This window comes from Scylla paramamosain, chromosome 32, assembly GCF_035594125.1.
Source record: "Scylla paramamosain isolate STU-SP2022 chromosome 32, ASM3559412v1, whole genome shotgun sequence".
NCBI lineage: Eukaryota > Metazoa > Arthropoda > Malacostraca > Decapoda > Portunidae > Scylla > Scylla paramamosain.
This window is the reverse complement of record NC_087182.1, coordinates 17,481,824-17,508,698: the sequence shown is the minus strand read 5'-3', so window position 1 is coordinate 17,508,698 and position 26,875 is coordinate 17,481,824. Positions and strand designations below refer to the sequence as shown.

The following is a 26,875-nucleotide window of genomic DNA, read 5'->3' as shown; positions in this document are numbered from 1 at the left end:
TCCTGCTTCTTTCCCTCCCCTTCCCCCTCTCCCTCCTCCTCCTCCTCCTTCTGCTTCTCCTGCTGCAGTGGACATAACGGAGCGGTGTCGTGGTAGGAGGATAAACAGGAGGGCCAGTCTGCTTTCTCGCCTTAAAAGTCAACTGTTTGCTTGTGTATGTGTTGATTGTGCCGTGCCCGTGGTGGTGGTGGTGGTGATGTTGGTAGTAGTGGTAGTGGTAGGAGTAATAGTGATGGAAGTGGTGGTGGTGGTGGTGGCGGTAATGGAGGTATTAGTGACGTGTGTTATTGGTGGTGATATTTGTGATGGTACGTATGAGTGGTAGTGGTGGTGATAGTAGTAGTGATGATAGGAGTGGTGGTGGTGGCAGTTGTGAAGGTATTGGTGACAGTAGTAGTGATGGTGGTGGTGATAGTAGTGGTAGTGATAGGCTTGGTGGTGGTGGTGGTGGTGCTGCTAAGACTGTGTTTATTTACTTTCATCATTTACTATTTGCACAACTAGCGACGCATTCAGAGTCGTAACTTGACCGAGATTATCACAACCAGCCGTACAGCGCAAGTGGCGGCCTGTGTTTACTTACTTCACTCTGTCACTCGCACACTCGCGGCGCACTAAGGCCTGTGACGTGACTAGGGTGCGGGGCGCGGTGCCTAGCCAGTCCTACCCTGTCATGTGCCTGCGTGACAGTGTTGGTTCATCCCACCCTGACCTCTTATTCTTGAACGCTTTGTACTTTAATAAGGACTAATTTCTGGGGCTACAGAGATCACTACTTGGGTTTTCGCTGCTGTTTTGTCTCAGTGATGGTGTAGAATCATTATTACTCAGGTTTTCATTGTTATTTTTTCCCTGTGATGTAGATTCCTTATTTATTTATTTTTTTATTATTTTCTAGTAATGGTGTAGAATCACAATCATTTGGGTTCTCATTTTTGTTATCCAGTGATGGTGTGGATTCCATATTACTCTAGTTAGTTATATTTCCCCATTGACAGTGTAGGGTCCTTATTAATTTAGTTCTCATTGTTATTTTCTACGTACGATGGTGTGCAGTCCTTCATCTATCATTAGTATCTAGAGAACGACCTTAACAACCTCGGTAACCTCCACGAGACCTTGTTAGAAGTAGTTAAGGAAGGAGGTCGAAGCGTTTGAGAGGACAGATCCTGGTTTGCGTCAGCTCTAGTAAACCTTTTCTCGCCTCTTCCACTCACAGTCCACAGGGAGAAATGACTCTTACGCGTTTCAGAATAAGCTCTGGAATTTTCAACGCGTTTCAGGAAAGGTATTGCAATTTTCAGCGTGTTTCAGAATAAACATTGCACTTTTTTATATGTTTCATTATAAGCTCTGCAATTTTTAACGCGTTTCAGGAAAGGTATTGCAGTTTTCAGCGTGTTTCAAAATAAGCACTGCACTTTTTTTATATGTTTCACTATAAGCTCTGCAATTTTTAACGTTTCAGGAAAGGCTTTGCAATATTCAGCGTGTTTCAGAATAAGCGATGCATATTTTAATACGTTTCGGAGTAAGCGCTGCAATTTTCAAGGCGTTGCATTATAAGCACTGCAATTCTCAAGGTGTTTCATAATAAGCTTCACAATTTTTAATACGTTTTAGAACAAGCACTGCAATTTTCACGGGTGTTTCATAATAATCACAGCAATATTCAAGGGGTTTCATTATAATCACTGCAGTATTTAAGGTGTTTCATAATAAGCATTTCACTTTTTAATCCGTTTTAGAATAAGCATTGCAATTTTCAGTTTCATAATAAGCGTTGCAATTTTGAAGGCGTTTCAGAATAAGCACAGCAATGTTCACCTCACCACCTGTTCCCGTATTCTTAAACACTTGGTTGTCTATTTCAAGTGTATTACAAGCAGAAACGGAAGTTATCAGTGTTCTGAAGTGCGTGTTCATTATGCTAGTGTTAATTTAAGGAATATTTCTGCATCGTCATTGAGAGAAACACCATAAAAATCCGAGGAATCATCTGTGTGACCTTGAAATGCAGTCCCTGTGAGAGGCCAGTCTGTCTAACCCTTTGGCTACAATTTGGTACATCTTTCCTTAATTGCCAATCACTCCGAGACATCTTTACTTATTCTAAAAGCACCACCAATCCTCAAAATACATAGAAATTACAAAATCTGTTCTTTTCATCCTTTACTTTCATGGAGATGCTTACAAAGATTTCATGCTTTACTTCTGGTGCTGTTAATCGTTTGGTGTCGCAGTGAAGGAGTCAAGAAAACGATCCCTGGCTTCTGATACAGTGGGTTGCTTGACGCGGGCAGCTGAGTCCTCGAGGAGCGTCCTTGTGGCGGCTGCTCACTCCACTTTCGAGGAACAAGTGGTGTCCCGTCATGTGGCAGCCGCTGTCACTGCCACCTGGATCACCGGAGCGACCAGCCTCACCTGTCTAGTTTTCGCCAGGTATTGCGTTATGACCTTGTTAAGTCTGCATCTCATTCATTAGTATACATCATTGCAATTTCGATTGATACGCGATATTATGTCTACAAGTCATAATGTAACTTAAAGTATTTTAATTTCTCATTCATTAGTATATATATTGTTGTAGCTTGGATAGATGCGAGAATTTCTAAAGTTTCCGAGTCATAATGTAACTAACTACTCTGAGTATTCTTAACGCGATATTATAAGTTTCCAAGTCATAATGTAACAAAGTATTTTCATTTCTCATTCATTAGTATAATTATATACTGTTGCAGCTTGGATAGATGCGAGAATTTTTAAGTTTCCAAGTCACATTGCAACTATTTTGAGTATTTTTAATCACCTAAACTCTTTCCCTTCTGTTCTTTGTAATTAATGGTAGGTGGATATAAGCGTGTGTAGATGGATATAGGTGTGTATGATTTTGTAAGAGACTGCTTCTTGTAACAGCTGTTCTTATGAGCCTGTTGAAGCATCGTATTAGTGCCACCAAAATAACCTTGTACTTATGATAGAAAATTTTACTGAGCGTCGATAAGAAGCAATTTATCTTCTATTTTTTTAATGACTGTCACTTTCATTCCTGGCAGTCTGTTGTGAGTGGGAGGCGGCGAAGTGTCAGAGGGTGGTCACTCTTGATGCATCCAGGCCACCAGGTGAAGGGGACGCAAACACAGGTGAGGCACGTTAATTAGAGTGGGGCTGTGGACCGTCCTCTCACCTGCCCATGTGCTAGTGGTGATGAAAGCCATAAATTTTAACACGATCGGCAGCGGTGACAGAAGTGAAGTGGGCGCGGGGAGGAAGAGAGAGGGTTGGAGGGAAGGAAAGGGAGAGGGAGGGAGGGAAGGAGAGAGAGAGAGTTGGAGGGAAGGAAAGGGAGAGGGTTGGAGGGAAGGAGAGAGAGAGAGAGAGAGAGAGAGAGAGAGAGAGAGAGAGAGAGAGAGAGAGAGAGAGAGTAGGACAGCGTAGGAATACAAGAACGGGAAATAAAGCGAGAGGAAGAAAGGAGGAGAGAGAGAGAGATTAAGAGGAAGAAAGCAGGAGAGAAAAAGAAAGAAATAAGGAAAGAAGAATAAGGAAAGATAAAAAAGTGGTGTGTGTATATATATTACTTCAGAAATAGAGGCTAAGAACAAGACGACGAAAAAGAAAGATAACAGCGAAAAGAAAAGAGAATAACTAAGAGGGAGAGAGGAAGAGAATAAATATTAAAAGCAAAGGAAGAAAAAGAGAGACGGGATGTTTAGGAATAGCAAGGACGTATTGATGAAAGGTGACAGGAAGAAGGAAGCTAAGAGAGAGAGCGAAGGATGGAGGGCATGAGACAATAAGGAAACAGGGAAGGAGGGAAGTAGGTGAGGCATAGAAAGGAGGGATGAAGAGAAAGATAAAAGAATGAAGTGAGGGAGGGAGGAGAAAAAAAAAAGTAAAAAAAAAAAAAAAATTGCAGCTAAGTCTTGTATAAACGTAATATCGGAAGGGAGAGAGAGGTGGAGGAAAATAAGAGGAAAGGAGGAAAGGAGCGAGGGAGGAAACATGTGGGAGTCGCAGGGAGGAGCATGGAGGGAGTGAAGAGATGTTGAGGGAAATAAGGAGGGAGGGAGGGAGGGTAAATGAAGCATGTGGGTGATGATGGGAGGAAGATGGAGGGAAGTGGAGAGGTGGAGGAAATTAAGGTAAAGGGGGGAGGAAGGAGGAAACATGTAGGAGGAGTAGGGGTGTGGGAGAAGGGAGGAGTGTGGAGAGAAGGAAGGGAGGGGAGGGGAAGGGAGGGAGAAATGTGGAGAGAAGGAAGGGAAGGGAGAAGAGAGGCAAGAGTATGGAGAGGAGGAGGAAAGGGTGAAGGGAGGGAAGAGTATGGAGAGAAGGAAGGAAGGAAGGGGAGGGGTGGGGAGAGGAAGGGAGAGATGGGGAGGGGAGGCGAGTGGGCGAGTGGGGTGTTGTTAGTGGTGTTATTAGTGGTGTTGGGGCTCATCCTTGTTGGCACCACGATAATTACTTGATAGCGGGAGATTTTTATTTCGTTATTGCTTACCTAGCCTCTCACCAGCACACACACACACACACACACACACACACACACACAAACAGATAGGCAGGTAGACAGACAGACGGACAGACACACTTAAATAATCACTTAACTATTACATACTTTTATTATCTCTCTCTCTCTCTCTCTCTCTCTCTCTCTCTCTCTCTCTCTCTCTCTCTCTCTCTCTCTCTCTCTCTCTCTCTCTCGTGGAAGGCATAAGGAAATCACAATAACAAAGAAAACGGAACAACTTTTATGTTGAGAGAAAACGATGAAGATAACACGCGTCACTTGACATTACAAACACGTCACTAACACACACACACACACACACACACACACACACACACACACACCTTAATTACTTCCTATAACAGCGAGGGAGAGCTATAACACCTGTATCACCTGGCAGGAACAAGTAGGAGGTAATACACAACAAACACGAGGATTGACATTTCTGAGCGGCTACACATGCGCGGGACACTAAGAAAGAGTCGCCCACGAACACCAGCCACTGACACACCACCGTATTCCGAGACACTTCCGCGCCGCATCTCCACTACTTTCAAAAGGCTCTAGTTGAAGTTAGACGTGTTTTTAAGGGTCTTTTTACGGTTCTAGTGACAGATTATCACGAATTCTACGCTTTTAACAGGAAAAACACCCTTGAGAACACGGCTAATTGTCTCTGTGGACTTTGAAAATAGCGGTGAGAGAGCAAAGCATTTGTGAGTACTGGCATCAAGCTCCTGACCAAGAAACCACAACTATTCCTCCGTCTGATAAAATGCATGTCCCACCAGGGGATGCAGAGGACAAAGACCCGCCAGCTTACGACGCCATGTACCCTGTGAAAGCATCAAAGTTGTCCCAAAGGCGTTCCTCTCCTGCAGAAGGGGAAACGACTCAGACCACCTTCAGGATGCCACGAAAAGAAGTTGAGAGAAGTGGAAGTGATGGACTGAAGGGAAGGAAGGCAACGTGTGGGTGTGAAGGGAAGGTAGCCACTGATGGGACCCCGCAGAATGTTAAGGAGGATGAAAGGAGTGAAGAGGAAAAGAAGGAAGGATTGTGTACAGAATGCATTACAAGTTCAGCAACAATGGAGGTTTTACGGTACATTTTTCCTGTTGGTGTTGTTGTTGTTGGTGATGGTGGTGGTGGTGGTGGTGGTGGTGGTGGTGGTTGGAGTAGTTATTGATGTTGATGGATTGGTTTATAGTAGCAGTAGTTGTTGTTGTGGTTCCTATTAGCAGCTGTTTATATAATGCTGGTATTTAAATTAGTAGTTACTGTTGCTGTTTGTACCAGAAGTTGTTTAAAGTAGATGTTTGTTGTACTGATAGTATTTGAAGTGGTTGTTGATGCTGTGACAGTTGTTAATTCCTATTTCTACCCACCCTATGCCAGTACATACACTTACTTCCGATTAATCTTGGACAGTAAAAAAAAAAAAAAATAGCCGTTTTTAAATAAGTCTTACTATATGAAACTTACTTTCTTTTTATATTGAGGGAAATAACACTTGACTACTAAATTTCATCCTCTCCCTCTTCCACCTCTTTCACCACCACCACCACCTCCTCCACTTCCTTCAGGGACTTCTGCACCAAGACCACAGCTCACGGCTTCAACCACGTCGTGAAGAGTGAACAGCCTTTCCTGCTGCGGGTCTTCTGGGTGCTTGTGATCAGCGTTGGGTGAGTGTGCGGGGAGGCGGGGCGGCAGGAGGGGTTGTGAAGCAGAGGAGGGAGTGACGTCGCTCGGCTTCGCTTTATCTTGCAAACCTTCTGAAGTAACCGTGTACCTTTCTTTTCTTCAGTTTAATTTTCTTCTCCAGTTTATTTCTCTTCAGTTTATTTCCCTTCTCCAGTTTAAAATTCAAGTTTTCTCAGTATTTTCCTCTCATCTATTTGCTGCAGTTCAAATCCACGGGTTTTCTAAATGTTTTTCCTCCTCTTATCTGTTTACACCAGCTAAATCCGCAAGTTTCCTTAAGTGTCTCCCTTCTTCTTATTCCTATTCTATAATATCTAAATCTACAACCCTATTAATCTTTATCCTATCATTATTAACCTTGCATCTTCTGTTTGTTTTTTTTCTGCTTGGCGCCACGAAGAATTCTGATGCTGATTTCCGCCTCGTACGAAGTGACGTACTCCTCCCTCATCGCCCAGCGGCCCTCCATTGAGATCGTGTACCGGGACCTGTACAGCACCGGCATGCGGGTTCCCTTCATTACCATCTGCAGCCTGGCGGGGTTCTGGAAGTCCAAGTTGACGAGTGAGTGAGGTAGACGCTGTTGTTTTCCTGTGTCCGTCTGTTTGTATGTTTTTTTTTTTTTTTATCCTCTTAAGCTTTTATCTTCTCATTTCTTTTCATAATCTCTTGACTTTTCTATTTCTTTTCGTGAGGTATTTCTTTGTCTTTATCATCTTTTATAGTTATTTCTTTTATTGTTCCATTCTCTCTTTTCACTTGTCTCTCATTTTCTTCAATTTTCTCTCCATTTTTATTCCTCCCATCTTTCCTCTCCTCTCCTCATCCCTCTTCTTTCCTCTCCCCTCCTCTCCTCTCCTCTCCTCTCCTCTCCCCTCCTCTCCTCTCCTCTCCTCTCCTCTCCTCTCCTCTCCTCACCCATCTCCTTTTCTCTCCTCTCCTCTCCTCTCCTCTCCCTTTCACCCCTCTCCCCTTCCCTTCCCATCTCTTTTTTTCCTTTCCCCTACCCTACCTACCCTACATCATCACCATCACCACCACTCAACCAATAACACACAAAAACACATTTCACAAACCAAATCAAACCAACCCACCCTTCTTCGCCTTCGTCAGAGCACAACGTGAGTGACGCCCTGGCCTCGTACTTGCTGTTGGCGGTGCGGGGGACGGAGATCATCAGCCCTGCCTTTGAGACCAACCCGGCGAGGAAGACAGTGCTAAAAGGGGAGCTTGATGCCTACTTGAAGGATCACCATCTTACTCTCAGCGAGATGGTTACCCTGCTGTCGCCTAGGTGAGAGGGGAGAGAGAGAAGGGGGAAGGGAGAATGAGGGAAGAAAGGGAGTAAAAGAAGGAAAGGGTCAACACATGTAGATAGAAAGGAAGGGAAGAGAGACGAGAGATAGAAGCGTGATGTCTTGAATTCATCCTCTCTCTCTTCTCCTCTTCCCGTATTCCTTCCCTTTCTCGTCTTATCGTACTTTACTTCCTCTTTTTTCCCGGGAAAGAAGAAAAGAGGGAGAAAAAAGGAGGGAGGAAGGGGAAGAGAGAAGGATAGAAATGAACAGGATAAGCATAGAGAGAGAGGGAGGGAGAGAGAGAGAGAGAGAGAGAGAGAGAGAGAGAGAGAGAGAGAGAGAGAGAGAGAGAGGGAGAGGGGGGGGAGGGACCTACACCCAAACCCACCTACATCCACCCACACACAAACAGAAAAAGAAAATCTCACCTCAGACATTTTCGCCAATTACTGCAGGAAGAAACAGCAAAGGAAAAGAGGAGGAAGAGAATACGAAGAGAAATGAGAGAGAGAGAGAGAGAGAGAGAGAGAGAGAGAGAGAGAGAGAGAGAGAGAGAGAGAGAGAGGCATGAAAATTTTGAATCTAAGAGCGTAAGAAGAAAGAAAAGGGTGGAGGTGGAGGATGAAGCCTTTAAAATTATATCTGATCCTTATTGTGGCATTGATCCTCCTGCAGCTGTGAGGACCTGGTGTCGGTGTGCATGGGATCCACCAAAGTCATGTTTAGGTAAAGGTTTTGAGTGTTGCTTTGTGCTCGAGTGTGTTGTTATGTGTTGCTGTATGTTGAGTGTTGCGTGTGTTTAAGAGTGTTGGTTGGTTTGTGTTGTGTTGTGTTTGTTTTGTCTGAGTGTTGCTTTAAGTGTTGGGTTATATTTGAGTGTGTTGCTTTACGTTGAAGTGTGTTGTTTAGAGTGTTGCGTCTGTGTGAGTGTGTTGGATTAAGTTTATGTGTTGGATTAAGTTTGTGTTGGATTAAGTTTGAGTGTTGCTCTCTAAGGTCTTATATTTTCTTGTCTTCGTTTTCTTCGGCTCCAGTTTCTGCCTATTTGTTTTAACTTCATTATTTTATTAATATTATCTTGTACGTATTATTTTCTTGTGTTATAATTTCATTGCTGTTTAGCCTTATTTGTTTTGCATTATAGAATTACTGCCCTTTTTACTAATGTATTCTTTTGTACTTCTCTGGATCTTAAGTTCATTTCTATTTGTTACGAAATTTTTCAGTTTGTCGAGTCCAAAGTTGAATTTCAGGTTTAAAATAGTTTCTGCAATTTTTTTTTTTTCTCTCCCGTATAAAGTGTCAGACTTTTACGGAATCTTGGTAATTTTATGCTGAAATTATGATGATAAACGATGTTCTTCAATTTTAACTTGATGCTCATATTCTCTCTCTCTCTCTCTCTCTCTCTCTCTCTCTCTCTCTCTCTCTCTCTCTCTCTCTCTCTCTCTCTCTCTCTCTCATCCATTTATTCCTCATCCTACCTTTTAATTCTCTGTTTCTCCTTTGCTTTCCCCCAGACTAGAGTACTGCAAGGTCTTTCATCACGTCAAGCTACACCATTTCTTTTCACCCTATCCTTCAATTCTCCTTATCTCCCCAGGCTGGAGTGCTGCCGGGAGGTTCTCAAACCCACACTGACGGGGCTGGGGCAGTGCTACACGACCCGCAGCCCTCAAGGGAACGCCATCCTTCAGCAGACCTTCGCGGGGCTCCTCGGAGGGTACAAGGTTATCTTCGCTGTCAACACTAGTGAACAGATCAGTGAGTGTAGTTGGTCGCTATTACCTGCTGTTAGAATTTCTCTTAAGCCTCGTCTTCGTTGTTGTTCTCGTCTTTGTCATGCGCCTCGTCGTTCTGTTTATCTGTATCATTATCGTCGTTGTTCTATTTCCTTTCTTCGTTGTTGTCTTCGTCGTTGTTCTCCTCCGTCTTCTTTTCCTCATGTTCGTTTTCTTCCTCATCGTCGTCTTTGTTGTTGTCGTCGCCCCTTCCTCCTCTTTGTCGTTTTTTCTCCTTTCTCGTCCTTTGTTTCGTTCTCCTCGTCCTCTTCTTCTATTTGTCAACTTTTCTCTATTACTACTACTGCTACTACCATTACTTTTATTACCACTACTCACCACCACCACCACCACCACCACTACTACAAACTTCCTCACCCCTTCAGTATACGACTCCCGAATCGTGTCTTCCCCGTCCTTGGCCGAGGCTGGGATTCACGTGTCACTGTCCAACTTTGACCTCAGTCCCTCAGTGGCCACCAGCATGCAGCCCCTCCGCGTGGCGCCCAACATTGCTGCCTCCGTCGCCGTTTCCTACACCTCGGTACCGTCGTGAGTGGAAGAATCTTGACTCCATATTCTGAAACGCTTCTGTCTGCATCTCCACTACTTTCAATAGGCTCTAATTAAAGTGACACGGGTTTTTAACAGTTTTTACGGTTCTAGTGACAGTTCTACTAGATTTCTACGTCACGGACAGGAGAAACGGTCCTTAAAATCAGGCTAATCGTCTCTGTAGCCTTTAAAATTAGTCGTGGTGAGAAAGACGAGTGTTTCAAGTGATGAGTCTTGGTTGTACTGGTGTCAGAGAAGAGGGACTGACTGACTGACTGATTGTATTGGTGTCAGAGAAGAGGGACTGACTGACTGACTGACTGTTTGAGTGATGTGTTGATTGACTGACATCAATCAATCTTTGTCTCAATCATCAGTCAGTCTTTACGTCTCTCTGTCAATCATCAATCAATCTTTACATCTCTCTCTCTCTCTTTCTCTCTCTCTCAACCACTAATCAATCTTTACGTCCTTCAGTCATCCATCAATCAATCTTTATGTCTTTCAGTCATCAATCAATCCTTACGTCTCTCTCTCTCTCTCTCTCTCTCTCTCTCTCTCTCTCTCTCTCTCTCTCTCTCTCTCTCTCTCTCTCTCTCTCTCTCTCTCAGCTGAACAAGAGGGAGCGGTACAAGGGAGCGTTGCCGTGGTCCGTGCCTTCCTGCGTCACCGAGGAGAGTTTCTGGAATCTGACGGAGGAGGAACGCTCAAAAATCCACCACAACTTCTTCTTCCACATCTTCTACAGGACGTGCCCGCTGCTGCTCACCAACTGCACCCTGCTGGCGCGGAGGTTCACCAATGACACGACTGGTGAGGGAGTTGTGGGTGTTGGGATTTGAGGGTTGCGAGTGTCTGGGGTTAAATAAGAGTAAGATGGGAAGTTAGCGAGTTGTAAATGAGTTAGTGAATTAGAGTACGTAGAGTTTAAGAGTTTGGTATTTATTAAGTGTTGGTGAGTAGAATAATTAGTTAGGTAAGAGTGATTAAGGAAGTTAGCGAGTAAGTGTTTATTGTAATACGAGTTAGATTTGGAGGTTAAAGAATTATTTATTTATTTATCTATTTATTTAATTTTTTTGGTGTTGGTGAGCAGAAAAAATGGTTAGATAAGAGTGAGTTAGTGTGAAAGATTACTTCCCTGCCCTTCCTCCCTGTCCCCTTCCCTTCCTCCCTGCCCTCTGAGTGTCACCCTTCGGTCATTGTTAGAATCAGTGTTAGAGGGAGCAAGATTAATGTTAGAATAAGTTAGTCTAAGAGTTTTCCAGAGTTAATATGAGTTATTGTGACAGATTACTTTCCTTCCTTTCCTTCCCCCCCTCCTTCCTCCTCCTCCTCCGTACTAGTCAGAATTCGTGTTTAGTGAGATTAAACGTTACACTCAGTTAGTCTAGTGTTCTCCAGGGAGTTAGTCTGACGGTTTACTTCCCTTCCCGTCCTTTCCTCTTCCCCCCCTGACGGTTTACTTCCCTTCCCGTCCTTTCCTCTTCCCCCCCTGACGGTTTACTTCCCTTCCCGTCCTTTCCTCTTCCCCCCAATCCTCCACCCAGTTGAGTGTCACCCTTCGTACTAGTCGTAATAGAAGGAGCGAGATTTAACGTTAGAATCAGTTAGTCTTGAGTTCTCCAGAGACGGCTTACTTCCCTTTACTTCCTCTTCCCTTCCCTTTCCTTCCTCTTCACCCACGCTTCCCATCCTCCACCCAGTCGAGTGTCACCCTTCGTATTAGTGAGAATTAGTCTTTGAAGGAGCGAGATTTGACCCGTTGGCTGTTATTTGGTGCATCTCTTCCTTAATTACTAATGACTGAGACATCTTTACTTGTTCTACAGCCACCTCAATCTTTAAACTAAGTAGAAATTGCAAGATCCATTCTTTAAATCCTTTTCATTCTTGCAGATGCTTGTAAAGGTTTCATGCATTACTCCTAGTGCTGTTATGATAATTCAGTCGAGTTCTGCAGATTCAGTGTGAGAGAGCTAATGTGCCAGAGTTTACTTACCTTCCTTCCCTTTCCCCCCAGCCGAGTGTCATCCTTCAGACATCCTCAACCACAAAGTAATGGACGACCAGATGACCCGCTGCCTGGACGACCACCTCCACAAAGACGCGAGTAAGCATCACACCATCAAGTAAACCTTCTCTCTTACACCTGCAACAAAGGAAGTCACCTGAATTGATAACAAGAGGATGTAGAGTTCTTAGTTTTCTGTCTCTGTCTAAAAGCTGTCGAAGTGTTGCAGGTTTGTACATGGCAAGATTGTTAAGAGTTAGTTGTAATTCTAGTTAGTTGTAATTCTAGTTAGTTGTAATTCTGTAGTTCTGCAAGCCTGCAATTCTGCCTGACCATTTATATGTTTGTCTGTACTCTATTTACTTGTCTGTCTGTTTGTTTGTGTGCATATCCCTATTTGTTTGTCTCTCTGTCTGTCTGTCTGTCTGTGTGTATATCCGTGTCTGCCCGTCTCCCTGTCTGTGTTTTTGTTTATATTCTATACCTGTCTGTCTATCTATATATGTATCCATTTATCTATCTATCAGTCTATCTATGTATGTATGCATCGATATTTCAGTCTTTCTATTTATCTATCTATTTATCTATGCATTTATCTACATATATTTACCTATGTATCTATTTATCTACCTGTCTGTCTATCTATCTATCAGTGTACATATCAATGAACAAGCCCTTACTCTCACATTCACCTGCACGTGCCCCAACACAGGCGAGAACAAACTGTGTGAGGTGACGGAGGTGACGCAACAGATGAGCCACACCACGCTGGTCCCCGAGATGCTGGAAGCGCACGAGGGCATCACCGTCATCCCGGAGTGAGTGGCGGGGCGCGGCGAACACAGGGAGCAAGTGACCGGGGCGCGGGAGGAAGTGGCAAGGTGGGGGGAGGCTTGGGGTGCATGAGGAGGAGTAGAGAGAGAAGACAGGAGGGGGTAGGAAGAATGGAAGAAGATAGTGGAGGGGAAAGGAAGATAGAGAATAAAAATAGTGAGAAGAGGGAAGAAGAAATACAGTACTGGAGAGAGGAAGAATAGAGAAGATGGTGAAGAGAAGAGGAAGAATAAAGAGAGGAGGAGGAATGGTGAGTAAAAATGGTGGAGAGAGGAATAATGGAGAGAGAAGATAATGCAGAGGAAGAGAGAGAGAGAGAGAGAGAGAGAGAGAGAGAGAGAGAGAGAGAGAGAGAGAGAGAGACTGGAGAAATCTGAGTAAATGTCTAAATGAAAGAGAAACAGGAAGAATAGAATAAACAAAGGAAGGAATGAAAGTGGAGAGGAAAAGGGAAGATATGGACGAGAGAGAGACATTACTGGAAGAACAAAGGAAGGTGGAAGGGAGAGAGAAAAGGAGAGGAACGAGCGACGGACGTTAGTGGAAGAGAAAGGAAGGTGGACGAGAATGGTGGAAGGAAAAGTGGGAGAGAGAGGGAACAGGAATAAGGTGGAGAGCTTAGGAAGTTAAGAAAACTAGTGTAGTGAAGTGGAAGAAAAGTGGAATAGACATAAGGTGGAGAGACAAAAAGGGAAAGATGAGAAGATGCACATAAGAAAGGAAGATAAGAAGGAAAATAGAAGAATAACCGAAGAAAAAAATAAAGATAGTGAGAGGTAGGATAGGAGATAAAGAAGGTGGAGGAGAGAGAAATGGAGGAACAGAGGCGGTCAGATAAGGTGACGCAGGGGCTGGAAGGTGATAAAAGTGGCAGGGAAGGGTGGACAAGGTGACGGAAGGAGGAGGAGGGAGGAAGAGGGAGGGGGAGAGGTAGGGGGTAGTGAAGGGAAGGGGGGTTGAAAGGGTAATGTTTCAGCGGCAAGGAGGGAACGTAAGGTTAGCTGAGATGGAGGGAAGCTTATGAAGAGTAAAAAGTACGTAAAGAAGGAAGAGAAGGTAGAGAAGAGAGGAATGCAAGGAACAGTGACGAGGAAGGAGAGAAGGATGATGGTGAATGAGATACAACAGTGACAATAAGACAGCAGGTGATGAGATGAAGGTCGAATGAGAGAGAGAGAAAGAGAAAAAAAAAGAAAACTGATTTGGATCGTGAGGGAAGGTGAAGGAGATGGAGAAAAGTACAAGGATGGAAGTGAAGGGAAGGGAAATGTGATACAAGGAACGAGGACAGTAATAGACAGGTGAGGAATTCCATCCACCTGTACGGCAGCTCATTATAATTAACGCCATCTGTCAGCCACCGCCGCCGCCACCACCACCACCACCATAACATCTTTCGTATTCATATTTCTAATCATTTTTGTCTTTTTGTTTTAAGTAATATATATTTTTTTAATGTGAAATGAGCTTTATAGTATGGCAATAGTTTTTTTTTTTTGCCAAGATGTTTCATAGAGTGTTAATTTTCATAGTTTTCATATTTTTTTTCTCTCAGTTTCATGTCATTCATCTAAATACTCAGACAAGTTTTTATAAAGTTCATATTTTTTTCACTTTCATTTCACACATTTCATTTTTTTCAGTTTCGTTTCATTCAAATACCCAGACAGGTTTAAAGTTCACCATTTTCAGTTTAATCATTCCTTTAAGTACTCACATAAGTTTAAGTTCACATTTTTTCAGTGTCATTTCACTCTTCTGAATATTCACACAGTTAATTTTTCCAGTCCATTTCACTAATTTAAACACAGAAAAGTTTAAGTTCATTTCAGTCATTTCACTCATTTAAATATCACAAACAAGTTAAGTTAATTTTTCAATCATTTCACTCATTTAAACACACAGAGAAGTTTAAGTTATTTTTTGGAGTGTTTCACTTATTTAATAACACAAAAGACAAGTTAAGGTTCATATTTTTTCATTCAGTCATTTCAATTTAAACACAGACGAGTTAGGATCCGCGGTAACATTTCACTAACATTTCAAGAACGCAGTAAGTCAAAAGTTCCCAGGAGTGTCCCAGGATGTGTATATTTTTTCTCCCCTCCTCCTTACAGTCTCACATACTCGATGATCAACATTTACTACACCCAGCTGGGGTACACCGAGCACAAAGAGAACATTCCAACTGTCTTCACCTGGTTCAGTAAGTTAGAACGTTTACTCCTTACTTGTCATGCTGCTTCACTCTTGTACTCCTTAGTGTTGTCATGTCTAGCTATTATAAATTCGTTTTTTTGTCATTCCCTTTACCATTGTTCTTGTGATGTCTACCTTTTGTAAATTCGTCTTCTTATTGGCATTCCTCTTAACTCTTTCTCTCCTTTATCTGCGTCTTTATCTGCTTACTCTTGGTTTCCTCTTCTAGTTGACATCTACTATCTACTCTTACTTCCTGGTACTGTTGTCTTACCCTCCCCGTGATGTATTGCTAATGTACTGACTCTTATTGTTTTCTGCGTTTTTTGTAATTGTCATCATCCTCGTCTTTGTCTTTGTCGCCTTTTCTTTGTTCTCGTCCACTCTTTTGTCCTCCTCCTCGTTTTAGTATTCTTTATCTTCCTCCTCCTCCTGTTGATCTCTCTCTCTCTCTCTGTCACCCACCCATCATTCCTTTCCTCCCTCTCTCTTCCTCCCAGCAGTGCCATATCACCTCCCCCTCCACGCTGTACCTTAATCATCCCCTCACCTGCCTCTCCCTCCCCCAGGTGGCCTCGGCGGGCAGATGGGGCTGTTCCTCGGGGCGTCTGTCATCACCCTTGTCGAGGTCTACTTCACACTCTGCCGCGTCTTTCAGATTCTCCTCACTGCCTTCGTCGCCACCTTCTGCAGGGGGATCAGGAGGTGCCTCGGGGTGTTTCGGGACTCAAACCTCTCTACCTGAAGTGTTTAGTCGACAGATCCCATTATTCAGTCTGTGTGTCGTTGCTGGAGAGTCTAGCGCACCTTCAGACTCCCCTCGTAGTATACACGTGGGTGGATGGCGGCAGACTATCAAAAGACGACCTTATCTGGTGATTTCGCTTAACTACAAGAAAGGGCACTCCGCTGGTTTGCCCGATAATTTTGCTTGAACAACGGGCATTAAGCAAGTACCTCCCTCTATCTCTGTTGCTCCCCAATCAAGGTGGGAAGCACGTTCTAACTTGGAGCTCGTTCAAGTACCCGTCAGGTCGTGTGGACGGGGCCTGATTGGTAAGTACACTGTGCATGGTGAGAGTTTAGAGCAGTGGTTCTCAAATTTTGTCTCTTGTTTGCGCGCTAAACCTACATGTGACGGCGCACGATCCCTGCAGTCAGTGTAGTGTAGGTCTACTAAAAAGTCGCAAATTTAAGAACACTTATCTATGAAAGTTAGGCGGCGCACTTTGATGATCGTCACGGGTCACAGTTTGCGAATCACTGGTTAACCCTTTGACTGCTACTTGGAACATCTTTCCCTAATTACCAATCACTCTGAGACATCTTTACTTGTTCTTGAGCCACATCCAATCTTTGAACCAAGAAGAAATTGCAAAATGTATTCTTTTTCATCGCTGACTGTCTTGTAGATGCTTGTAAAAACTTCACGTATTGCTTCTGGTGCTGCTAATTGCTTTGTGTCACAGTGTAGCGGGGTAATTATATGTAATCTTACTTTAGGTGATATTCTGGTCCCTGGTCTTGAGGTTATGGCATGCACAGATTGTCTTTGCATCGCCATCAGATCAAGAAGAAAGCTGGCGGTAATAACAAATTCGAGGGTCACTTGAATGGCGAGGGACAGAGGGTCGCCCTGCGTGTCTCGTCCTTCTCTCCACAGTTTAATCCTTTCACTCCTACTTGACACATGGTTCCTTAATGCCACACCACGCCGGGATATTTAATTTCTTCAACCCTCTATACAATAGAAAATCTAATTTTTTAATGCATTTCCCTTTCTTGTAGGTGTTTGTAAAGAGTTTATTCAGTATTTTTAGTGGTGAGAATTGTTGCATATCTCATTGAAAGGGTTAATTAAAGTCCTTTGGTCAGCTTTGACCAGTGCATGTAGTAGAAACACCCAATCTCTAATAAACATTTGTATAACCTCTAGTAGTATTTACTCTTAACGTCTTTCGCACCACATGTTTAATTTGCTAATGCTTTCTAAACGCTTTTCTAAACGTCTCTAAATTCGGGCCTATACAGTGCACTTGTGGGCCACTCATTACGGAAGGTATATGGACATGTTAGCCAGTACAGAGGAGAATGACTTGTAATGATGAATCAATGTGTATAAAGCGGTACAAATTAACATGGTATTTCAGTGTTTAATTAATGAGTGACATGTTTGTTTGTAGTTAAGAGTTAGGAAGGAAGGAAGAAGGGAAGGGAGAGGAGGGAGGGAAGGAGGAAGTGGATGGAGGCAAGAGGCAGTAAAACGGTACAAATTTACATGATCCTATCAGTATTCAGAAACGAGTGACAAATGCAGTTATGTAGTTAAAGGATAGTTAGGGAAGGAGGGAGGGGGAGGAGGACAAGGGAGGCAAATGGCAATAACACGGATAGCCAGCCAAGCGAGGCGAGGCGTCAGGCAGTCGGCAGATCAGTTACCTGTCAGCCGGAGGGAAGGGAGGATATGCACGTGGCTCCTGAATTTAAATGGGTTGCTGGGAAAAAAAAAAAAAAAAAAGCAAGGTAAGAACTGACATCATATTTTGTTTTTCTGAGTCTTTTGTTACATAGAATTATTGTACTCCGACGTTTTATATGAAAAATTATCTTCAGTTTAATCTTTTTTACAAATGCAGTTTAATTTCTTTTTTTTTTTTTAAGAATGTTCTATATTATTAACTATTTTGTGTGGTTTATTTAGCCTGGAAGTCTTTATTTATTTATTTATTTATTTTTATTATTCCAGGGGTGATTATTCTTTTTTTCCATTTCAGGTTCTTGAGTTCTGCTGGCGACGGACTCGGCAGACAACAGTGGTTAGTCGTGACGTGGAAATGAATTATTTCCTTCCATCCTTACCTCTCCCTCTCTCTCCTACTTTTCCACCTTTCCCTCCCTTCCTCTCACCGTCATGTCATATCCTGTTCTTTCGTAGTTCTATCTTAACTTTTTTTTTTTCATCGTTAATTCCTCTACGTAAATATTGTTTTCCTTTATATCATTAAATTCCAACCGTAAGTATTCCAACAAGTTCTATCTTCACCTTTTTAATCTTTAATCCCCCTACGTAATCCTTGCTTTCTTTTACTCTACTCGTATAATATATTCTAATCGCTTTCTTTTACTCTATAATATATTTTAATCCCTATTCTACCTATAGTGTATCTATATTCTCCTAGACGTAGTTAGCCAGTGTTAGTAGTAACAATAGTTCAGTAGACACCCTTCTTAAAGACCCACAGCTCGTTGAAACATATCTATTTTTATCTCTCGTAATATCTATCTCTATATCTGCCTGTCTCTCCCTCCCTCCCTCCCTCTCCTGACACATTCCTCTCTTCTGGAACATGTCTGAAAGCCTTATCAGTTTGGTCTCGCCCCCTCCTGATCCTATGGTGCATTCCAGCTCTTATCTCAGCGACAGTCTTGTTTTAATGGGGTCCAGGAGTCAATTTCGCCTTTGTCCTGCAGAGTTATGGGTGATACTTGTCTCGTAGCTTGTGAGGTCTCGAGCTTTCTCCGTCCGTCCGTCTGTCTGCTCCTTATTTGATCCCGCTAACCTTTCCTTTCTATTTCTCTTCTGTATATTTTTTCATCCGTTTATTCTCATCGTCTATACCTTGTTCTTGTGTATTTTCTTCTATACTTATCTCCGTGTCTTTTCTTCGTCCATATCTTATTGCGAGTATCTACGCACCCGTCCTTCTGAAGTTTAAAGCAGTGATTCTCCTTGTTTTATCTGGTCTTTGGCGACTTCTCATACAAGACCCTTCCTTATCCACGGCTCCCATCTGGCAACACCTGTATTTGTGATATATTTGTTTTTGATGGATGTTATTTATAAATATATTTATTTACTAATAGACGTATATTTATGGAGACATTTGGTCAGATTTATGCGTTTATTTGCAAGGTGATCTGATGCGACGTGTGGCAGCACTACTCTGGGATGTACAGCACCGTGATAATACCACCCACAAACACCACCATGTGGGTAATACTGATAATAATAATGGATTCAAGACTGATGGAAGAGAGACCAAGGTTTTTCAGGAAGGTTGATGTAAAGCTTCAAAAGTAGAAAGATGAATTTCTGATAGGAATGATATAGTAGTTATATTCTGTAACTGTAGTCTCTCCTAAAAATACAAATTCAGGAATTATATAAAAGCTGTTAATGTCAATGGAGAAAGTCTCTCGAACACCAAGCTCCGTGATTAGGATGAATTTTCAGAGTGTGGTATAGGTTTGTCTAAACGGGGCAGCCATAACCATTACGTGAATAGAGATTCTCCATCTAGTTAGCAGTTGTGGTGGTGGCGGCTCATCTCAGCCAGAATGACATGGGCTGATTCATTCGGGACAGATTTATATATAATTTTGGCCACCACGCTTGACCAGTTAGGTGGCACGGGCGTGTCATCTGAAGCCATCCTTGAGAGGCGGTGGGGGCGCGTCACCAGCATCTACACAGCGAGGCGCGTCACTAGCATCCGTCCAGCGAGGCGCACGGGGCGCGTCACCAGTATCCATCCAGCGAGGCGTACTGGGCGTGTCATCTGCATCCATCCAGCGAGGCGCACGAGGTGTGTCACCTGCATCCATCCAGCGAGGCGCAAGGGGCCCGTTACCTAAAGCTATCATATATACTCGTATATATATATATATATATATATATATATATATATATATATATATATATATATATATATATATATATATATATATATATATATATATATATCCCACAGTTATTACACTATAACAATTTTTGTCTTTGACAAGCAAGTGTTATTTTCAACTTTCATTGCAAAATTTTGTTATAGTGATATAATCTTTACAACATTTATTGATTTATTATTTGGCAGAGGGTGATGCTGTGAAGCTGGCGCAACAGGAGCTGACCAGTGCTGAAGGAGGACACCACACAGCAGCAGCAGCATCACTGTCAGTGTTTAAGTTTCAGTATCTTTGATCATAGTGTTTAAATATACTATGTTTATTAGCGTTCAGACTTACTTGCTTTGCTTACTCTTCATTTGTTCTTTATTTTGTGTTGGCATATATAATTTTCTAGTCTTTTATTTAGATCGTTTTCCTTGTGTTTACTGTGTTGACAAATGTCTTCCCCTTTATAAGCTTGCTCCTTGTTGTAGGTCAGTTCAAAGTGGAGCATTTTGACTCCTAATACTTGACTCACCGTACTCATCATCAACCTGTATGTATTTTGTGGACAAGCTTACATATATCTTTTAGTACTGCATCTAATATTGTTCACTTCCTCACTACATTCACACAGGACAGAAGAAAATTAAGTTTGCCCATTTTGTGTCCATTCTTTATTGTAGGTAGAGTTTAAGATGCAGCGTTTGCATATGTAACGCTGTGTGGGTGTGTGAGAGAGGGGGACAGCTATTGGTGGGGGGCTGTGGGGAGTTACTGTGGGTTTGTAAACATAATGTGGGGGACATACTGTGTGGCTGTGGGCTGAGATAGAGAGAGAGAGAGAGAGAGAGAGAGAGAGAGAGAGAGAGAGAGAGAGAGAGAGAGAGAGAGAGAGAGAGAGAGAGAGAGAGAGAGAGAGAGAGAGAGAGAGAGAGGAGGGGATTGCATCAGTGTGAAGTTAAGGTGTTGTTGATGCAGGTGAAAGGTGTTATTCAGTGTTATTCATCACAGGAGGTGGTGTTCATAGCTGTTTATTGCAGGTGAGGGAAGACAGCTCTGGAGGAGTGAACAGCTGCACCATTGACTGCAGCAGAACTTCACCATTGCTGAATACTTATGCTGCTGCTGCTGCTGCTGCTGCTGCTGCTGCTACTACTACTACTACTACTACTGCTGCTGCTGTTTCTCTCCTCCCAGCACAGCAGCAGACTCTGGGGTCCTACCACAGCACTGCTCCCTCCGGCAGGACACGTTCCTGTCACCTGCATGTCCTGGACATGTGCAGGGACTTGTCCCTCAGCAATGTGGCTGCAGCAGCAGTTGCCCGTGTGCCATGCGTGGCGGCCACCACCATGCTGAGGCTGGCCAGCAGGAGGGAGAGACAAGCTGGCCACCCTCTCCATCACCATCTGCTGGGGAAAGAAGAGTACCATTATCATCTTTGTTTTCCTTTTTCTTCCTTTTGTTTTCCTTCACAGTTTGCAAGGAATGGTGACAGAATTTTTGTTGTTATTGTTGTCTGTTATTAAAGATTTGAGAGAGAGAGAGAGAGAGAGAGAGAGAGAGAGAGAGAGAGAGAGAGAGAGAGAGAGAGAGAGAGAGAGAGAGAGAGAGAGAGAGAGAGTTATTAAAGATTTGAGAGAGAGAGAGAGAGAGAGAGAGAGAGAGAGAGAGAGAGAGAGAGAGAGAGAGAGAGAGAGAGAGAGAGAGAGAGAGAGAGAGAGAGAGAGAGAGACTGATGAATCAAGACAGTGCACAGTTACAGGTGTTTGTTTACACCCCTTCAACTGTATACAAGCATAAAGGGCTGGCTAGTAGTAGTAGTAGTACAATTACCAGTATATTTCAACAAATGCTGGAACTACTACTACTGCTACTAAAAATATATAATGCAGGAACTACTAAAAATATAATCCAGGAACTCTACCATACCATCATTTTTACTACTATTACTACTACTATCTATTCTACTACCACCACACCTTGTTCAGCCTGCCCTTGCACCCTGGCCAGCTGCTGGAGGAGGAGGAGGATACTCTCTCCTGCTGGTGGTGTGTGGCTGTGGGGGTCACCTTCAGAGACAACGCATGGCTCACCACACACAGCCCACTAATTATCTCTTCTGCAATAGTGATGATAGGTTTGGTTAAGTTGAGGCCAACACTCGGGCCTACAGCCACTTAAGAACACCAAAAAACACTTTAGTCACAAAGGCTGGGTTGTGGTAACACTCAAAATGGCTACACAAAATAGTGTGGTGGGGTTTGGGAAGAGGAAGAAGAGAAAAGGCAAATATAAAATGTGAAGCAGAAAGATGAACAAAACAACAGCAGAGGATTTGAGAGTCTGTGTGTGGATAATAACAATACTGTAACACAATTTGTGTCTTTGACAAGCTAGTGTTATTTTCAACTCTTCATTGCAAAACAATAAAAATGTCCATTATTCCTGTCAAACTTTGCTTTTGTGGCTTTTACAAAGTTCTTTTGCCCAAAAATGGTTAAATTTCACTATTTTTCCAGATGGTGTCATAAAGACACAAGCCACCAGTTACATACATATAAAGTTGTCATCACCAAAAAGAAGTGTTTGAAAATGTGCAAATACATCATGCCTAAACACTTCCCTGAGGAACACCACCAGCCCTGGACACTGCTTCTAATTCCATTGTAACACAACTTTTGCAATAACACATCACGTGGCACTGAAGCAGAGACCTCAGTCAGGTCAACAAAGGTGCTTACCACTCAATGCTTTGCTCCAAACTTAAAAAAATGCCTTCAAAAAGTGTTGAAGTAGTAGTAGTAGTAGTAGTAGTAGTAGTAGTAGTAGTAGTAGTAGTAGTAGTAGTAGTAGTAGTAGCAGTAGCAGCAGCAGCAGCAGAACAGTCTGGGATAGTGTACTACTGACCTTTAACACACATGTCAACACATTGTCACATGTCACATGTCAGACATTAAGGAACGGTTTGACAGCAAACTGTTCCTTAATGTCTATTTGTTTTTACAACAGAAGCATTAAAACATATGGTTAAAACAATTCAAGTGTAGGTCAATCAATTATTATATGAATAAATAAATAAATGTGTTGATTAACTTTATCTTAAATGTTTTCATTATCATTATAATTTTTAATATTATTTTAATATTATGTTACCTGGGTTGTGCCCTGCCCAGGCTACCCACCTGCACAGTGGAAAAAGCTAAGGTACACAGACAGACAGACAGTCGTTAATTTTTAACGTCACCATTGCAGGGCAGCTGGGGACTCGGACCGAGGCCCACTCAACACCTGGTGGGCCGGGTTGGAATCCCCCACTGCCCTCTGTGCTGAAACTTGCTTACTCTAGTCCTCCTCCAACACCAATGGAGGTAATTCTGTCTTGAGCAGGACTGCGTTGCCCTTCATGACGGTCAGACGCTCAAAGTCTTCGGAGGTTCGGGAACTCGACAGAAGCAAGCAGGTGGATGGGGACTCCATCAACTTGGCAGGCAGCATGTCCCCCATCAGAAACCTGTGGACAAGTTTAAATTAATTATGATTTTGAAATTTATTATGAAATAGTTTAAATTATAATCTAATATTTAATTTAAATATTTGAAGCTGTTTTTTTAACAGTGTCAAATGATGAACAGTGTGTCTCTTTGAATAACAAAGGAGTGGTTCAGTATTTGTTAGTGTCTGTTCTTTACTATAAACCAGACTATAAAAAAACAGACAGTAATTTGACACCACTGTAATTACTGTACACAACACAACAACAACAACCAAGTCAGTAAGTTCACACAACAACAGCAACAACCAAGTCATTAAGTTCACACCACAACAACACGTCAAGCAATCAACTCCATCAACAACAGGATACTTAACGAACAGTCCACTGTATGGCCTTTTCTGTCTTGCATTTTAAGCTTATGTTTTAATCTTTAATGAGCCCAATCCCTTCACAGAATAGTAGTCACACAATTCAGTCAATTCTGAACACACACTTGTGACCAACGATGACAACAGTCAAACGGCCCCCAAACTGCAGTGCTTTCACTCTTTTGGAGTGGTTTATAGCAAACTGACTCACCTGCACAGAAGCTCCTGGACTTTGTTACTGGTGAGGGCCCAAGATCCACCACAGGAGGACCGGATGCTGGCCTGCTGCATCCACCTGCCCTTGGTGACCCTTCTGTCCCCACTGCCGCCCAGGTGGGACCTGCCGTGTTTGGACCCCCACTGACAGCACCAAGGTCTTTGCTTTGGCTGGGGCAAACCTTTTTAAAGAAATGAAGTGAATTAACTTACAATGCATCGCTTCCAAGGCTACGCTACGTGACATTAGTAATCATTTAATTACAATAAAGAAATTAACAGGAATGTTGAATAATGTATGTACAGTAAAAAAAAACAAGGTACATTGATGGAAGTCTTCAAGTGATAAAGGGCACATGACAAGGGTGACTAAGAGTGAATCTGATGGAGGTGTTCAAGTGGTACAGGGGGCATGACAAGGGTGACTAAGAGGAGGTCTGGTGGGTGTTCATGTGGTACTGGGGACATGACAAGGGTGATTAAAAGGAGGTCTGGTGGAGATGTTCAAGTGGTACTGGAGACATGACAAGGGTGACTAAGAGTTGGTCTGGTGGAGGCATTCAAGTGGTACAGGAGACATGACAAGGCTGACTAAGAGAGGGTCTGGTGGAGGTGTTCAAGTGGTACAAGAGACATGGCAAGGGTGACTAAGAGGGTTTTTTTTTTTTATGTAGGAGGGACACTGGCAAAAAAAAAAAAAAAAAAAAAAAAAGGCCCAAGCAGTAGTCAAAAATTGAAGGATAAGTGTCTTGAAACCTCCCTCTTGAAGGAATTCAAGTCATAGGAAGGTGGAAATACAGAAGCAGACAGGACATTTGTGAGTTTACCAGAAATATGGGATGAATGATTGAGAATACTGGTTAACTCTTGCATTAGAGCATGCAGCTAGCAATATCAGAAGAGCAGTTAGTATGAAAGTAGTCATAGAAGATAAAGATGCAACATTGTGGCAATGAGAGAGAGAGGCTGTAGATAGTTTGAGGAGAGGAGTTGATGAGATGAAAAGGTTTTGATTCCACCCTGTCTAGAAGACATATGAAGCATACTTCATAATTATATGAACAGATAAGGAGGAACTAATTCGGCTCATTAATTAAATCCTAATCCTTTCAATTGGCAGACCATGATAAAAAAATAAATAAATAAATAAACTGAGGAAGAGACAGATCATTTACTACAAGTCTGGTGGACAAATTGAGTTTGGTGAATGCTACAGATATTAAAGGCAACAATTTAAATAAAAAAGTAATCATGTTTGCAGTCTAAATCTGGGCTAAGTTAGGTTAGGTTGGTTTGATTAAGTTAGGTTTGGTTAAGTGACATTGTGTGTGTGTGTCAAAGGATGGATAAAAGGCTTGTTGGAGGCACCAGTCATGTATTTCAATCTCTCTCTCTCTCTCTCTCTCTCTCTCTCTCTCTCTCTCTCTCTCTCTCTCTCTCTCTCTCTCTCTCTCTCTCTCTCAGTGTGGGGCTCTGGTTAGTTTTGTCATGAATCGCCTCGTTTTGTCCAATAAGAGGGCTCCAGCTTGCCAGCATTACCAGATCAGAGATATTCCTTTTGTTATAATCGTTACCAAGTTGGGTCGCCAAAACCATGGAAATGACTGTGAAACTGGACTGAGGTGTTGGTAATGCTTGTTGACAGTTTGGTGAGGCTCGTATGTGAAATCAGCCCTTTGACACACACACAAACGTCACTTAACCTAACCTAACTTAACCAAACCAACCTAACCTAACCTAGCCCAGATTTAGACACACACACACACACACACACACACACACTCTCCTAACCCAACCACTTACAGCCACCTTCTGCTTGTTCCTCAAGATCTTAATGTCCCCTGTGCTCCGTTCCTTCCACTCTGGGGGAGACTCAGAGGTGTGGTAATGAAACAGCTTGCACCGCCTGTTGGGGGGAGGTTAGGTTAGGTTGGCAGTGTCTGCATGTTAGGTTAGGTTAATAAAATGAAGAAGGGTTATGTAAAGTACAAGGAAAGGAGGAGGAGGAAGGAGGTAAAAAGAAAGAAAACATAGATTGAGAAGAAAACAACTAACAACAAAAACAAAAACAACAACAATAATAATAATAATAATAATAATAATAATAATAATAACTATTTACCTGCAATAAGAAAACCTGACCTGACCTAACAATGATAAAACAAAATTATCAGTAATACTTGACCTGACCTGACCTAGAAATTCAGTCATCATTTCCTCCTCTTGGTCATCATCACTGACCACGAAGACTTCCCGCGAGGTCACCACTGATTCAAAGTAGGGGTCATGCTCGCCCCCTCGCCGCCGTCCCCACCCCTCGCTAACCACGCTGTCATCGGGGTCTGTCTGTTGGGGGGTGGGATGAGAGGGAGGTTAGGCTTTGTTGGGATAGGAGGAGGAGGAGGAGGAGGAGGAGGAGGAGATGGGATGGGAGAAGAGGTCTAGATGAAAAGAAGAGGGCAAACATACATGCATATACAAATATTCAAAGATAACTGAAAAAAAAATGAAAATAAAAAATCGATATATTCTGACACACACACACACACACACACACACACACACACACACACACACATAACGAATGAACAAACAAACAAACACAAAATAAAGGAAAAATAAGGAAAATATTTACGTTAAAACAAATTCATATTTTTTTCCTTTAACGAACACACGAACTCACCAACCCCGCCGCCCCTCAAGCGTCCCCTCCACCCTCCTCCTTCCCTCACACACACACACGCACGCACAAGCAAACAATTCCACAATTAAAAAAAAAAAAATAAATAAAAATTTCGTTCAAGGTCGAGAAAATAAGTTAAAATAAGGAGGCATATTTTGAACCAATTTCCCTTATTTCCCCTTGTCCCCTCGTCCCTTAGGGCTCAAGATGACTGCCCACAACTTTCCCTTATTAGCGGACAGGTGTGTGTGTTATAAATCGCCAAATTAGGGAGTAATTAATAATATCGGGGCATCACTCTTCCCCTTGTTCTTTTCCTGCCATAAGATCACCACCATCCGCCCTCATATATCGTCAATTTTCCCTATTTACACCTCCCCCAGCCGGCATTCTCGTCATTCTATTGATAGCCAGATGATATGAGTATAGAATGGTGGCCATGTTACCTTCTCGTAAGCCATGGTGTCGCCGATGATAATAGATAATTGTGGCTGCTTCTCTCACACCATACAAGATAATTTTGTAAACAAACTCCCCTGTTGTGGA

The 26,875-nt window shown here is 42.7% G+C and overlaps 2 protein-coding genes across 17 annotated transcripts; one reads left to right on the top strand and one right to left on the bottom strand.

Moving 5' to 3' along the window:
* On the top strand, positions 1-20,744 carry LOC135089313 (acid-sensing ion channel 1-like). Of its 12 annotated transcripts, none has more exons than XR_010261454.1 (19): positions 10-154; positions 2,244-2,442; positions 3,057-3,143; positions 5,305-5,617; positions 6,100-6,201; positions 6,621-6,784; positions 7,334-7,514; positions 9,122-9,282; positions 9,686-9,843; positions 10,466-10,667; positions 11,878-11,967; positions 12,581-12,686; positions 14,820-14,908; positions 15,471-15,957; positions 17,676-17,717; positions 18,815-18,891; positions 19,307-19,487; positions 19,770-19,848; positions 20,607-20,744. XR_010261454.1 is itself a non-coding variant. In XM_063984843.1 (14 exons), exons 4-14 carry the CDS (start codon positions 5,343-5,345, stop codon positions 15,644-15,646), a joined length of 1,704 nt encoding a protein of 567 aa, XP_063840913.1. In that variant the 5' UTR covers positions 10-154; positions 2,244-2,442; positions 3,057-3,143; positions 5,305-5,342; the 3' UTR covers positions 15,647-17,110. The 12 variants fall into 12 exon arrangements, 1 of the variants encoding a protein (XP_063840913.1); XR_010261453.1 differs by having other exon boundaries at positions 19,303-19,487; XR_010261452.1 differs by lacking the exon at positions 18,815-18,891 and having other exon boundaries at positions 19,303-19,487.
* LOC135089315 (uncharacterized) lies at positions 20,226-26,875 on the bottom strand. 5 transcript variants are annotated; one of them, XM_063984844.1, is made up of 7 exons: positions 26,776-26,875; positions 25,832-25,992; positions 25,450-25,552; positions 23,642-23,828; positions 22,911-23,080; positions 21,549-21,688; positions 20,226-20,978 (listed from the first exon to the last, which is right to left on the bottom strand). In XM_063984844.1, exons 1-5 carry the CDS (start codon positions 26,788-26,790, stop codon positions 23,073-23,075), a joined length of 474 nt encoding a protein of 157 aa, XP_063840914.1. In that variant the 5' UTR covers positions 26,791-26,875; the 3' UTR covers positions 20,226-20,978; positions 21,549-21,688; positions 22,911-23,072. The 5 variants fall into 5 exon arrangements, with proteins under 5 accessions (XP_063840914.1, XP_063840915.1, XP_063840918.1 ...); XM_063984845.1 differs by having other exon boundaries at positions 20,226-20,975; XM_063984848.1 differs by having other exon boundaries at positions 25,456-25,552.

Excerpts from the sequence above, each read along its gene's own strand:
- LOC135089313 (XM_063984843.1), top strand. The coding sequence starts at position 5,343 with ATGTACCCTGTGAAAGCATCAAAGTTGTCCCAAAGGCGTTCCTCTCCT. Across the intron at positions 6,785-7,333 it reads CTGGAAGTCCAAGTTGACGA|AGCACAACGTGAGTGACGCC; the intron begins GTGAGTGAGGTA and ends CGCCTTCGTCAG. Across the intron at positions 10,668-11,877 it reads GTTCACCAATGACACGACTG|CCGAGTGTCATCCTTCAGAC; the intron begins GTGAGGGAGTTG and ends CTTTCCCCCCAG.
- LOC135089315 (XM_063984844.1), bottom strand. Across the intron at positions 25,553-25,831 it reads GAATTTCTAGGTCAGGTCAG|GCGGTGCAAGCTGTTTCATT; the intron begins GTCAAGTATTAC and ends TCCCCCCAACAG. Across the intron at positions 23,829-25,449 it reads GGAACAAGCAGAAGGTGGCT|GTTTGCCCCAGCCAAAGCAA; the intron begins GTAAGTGGTTGG and ends TTCTTTAAAAAG.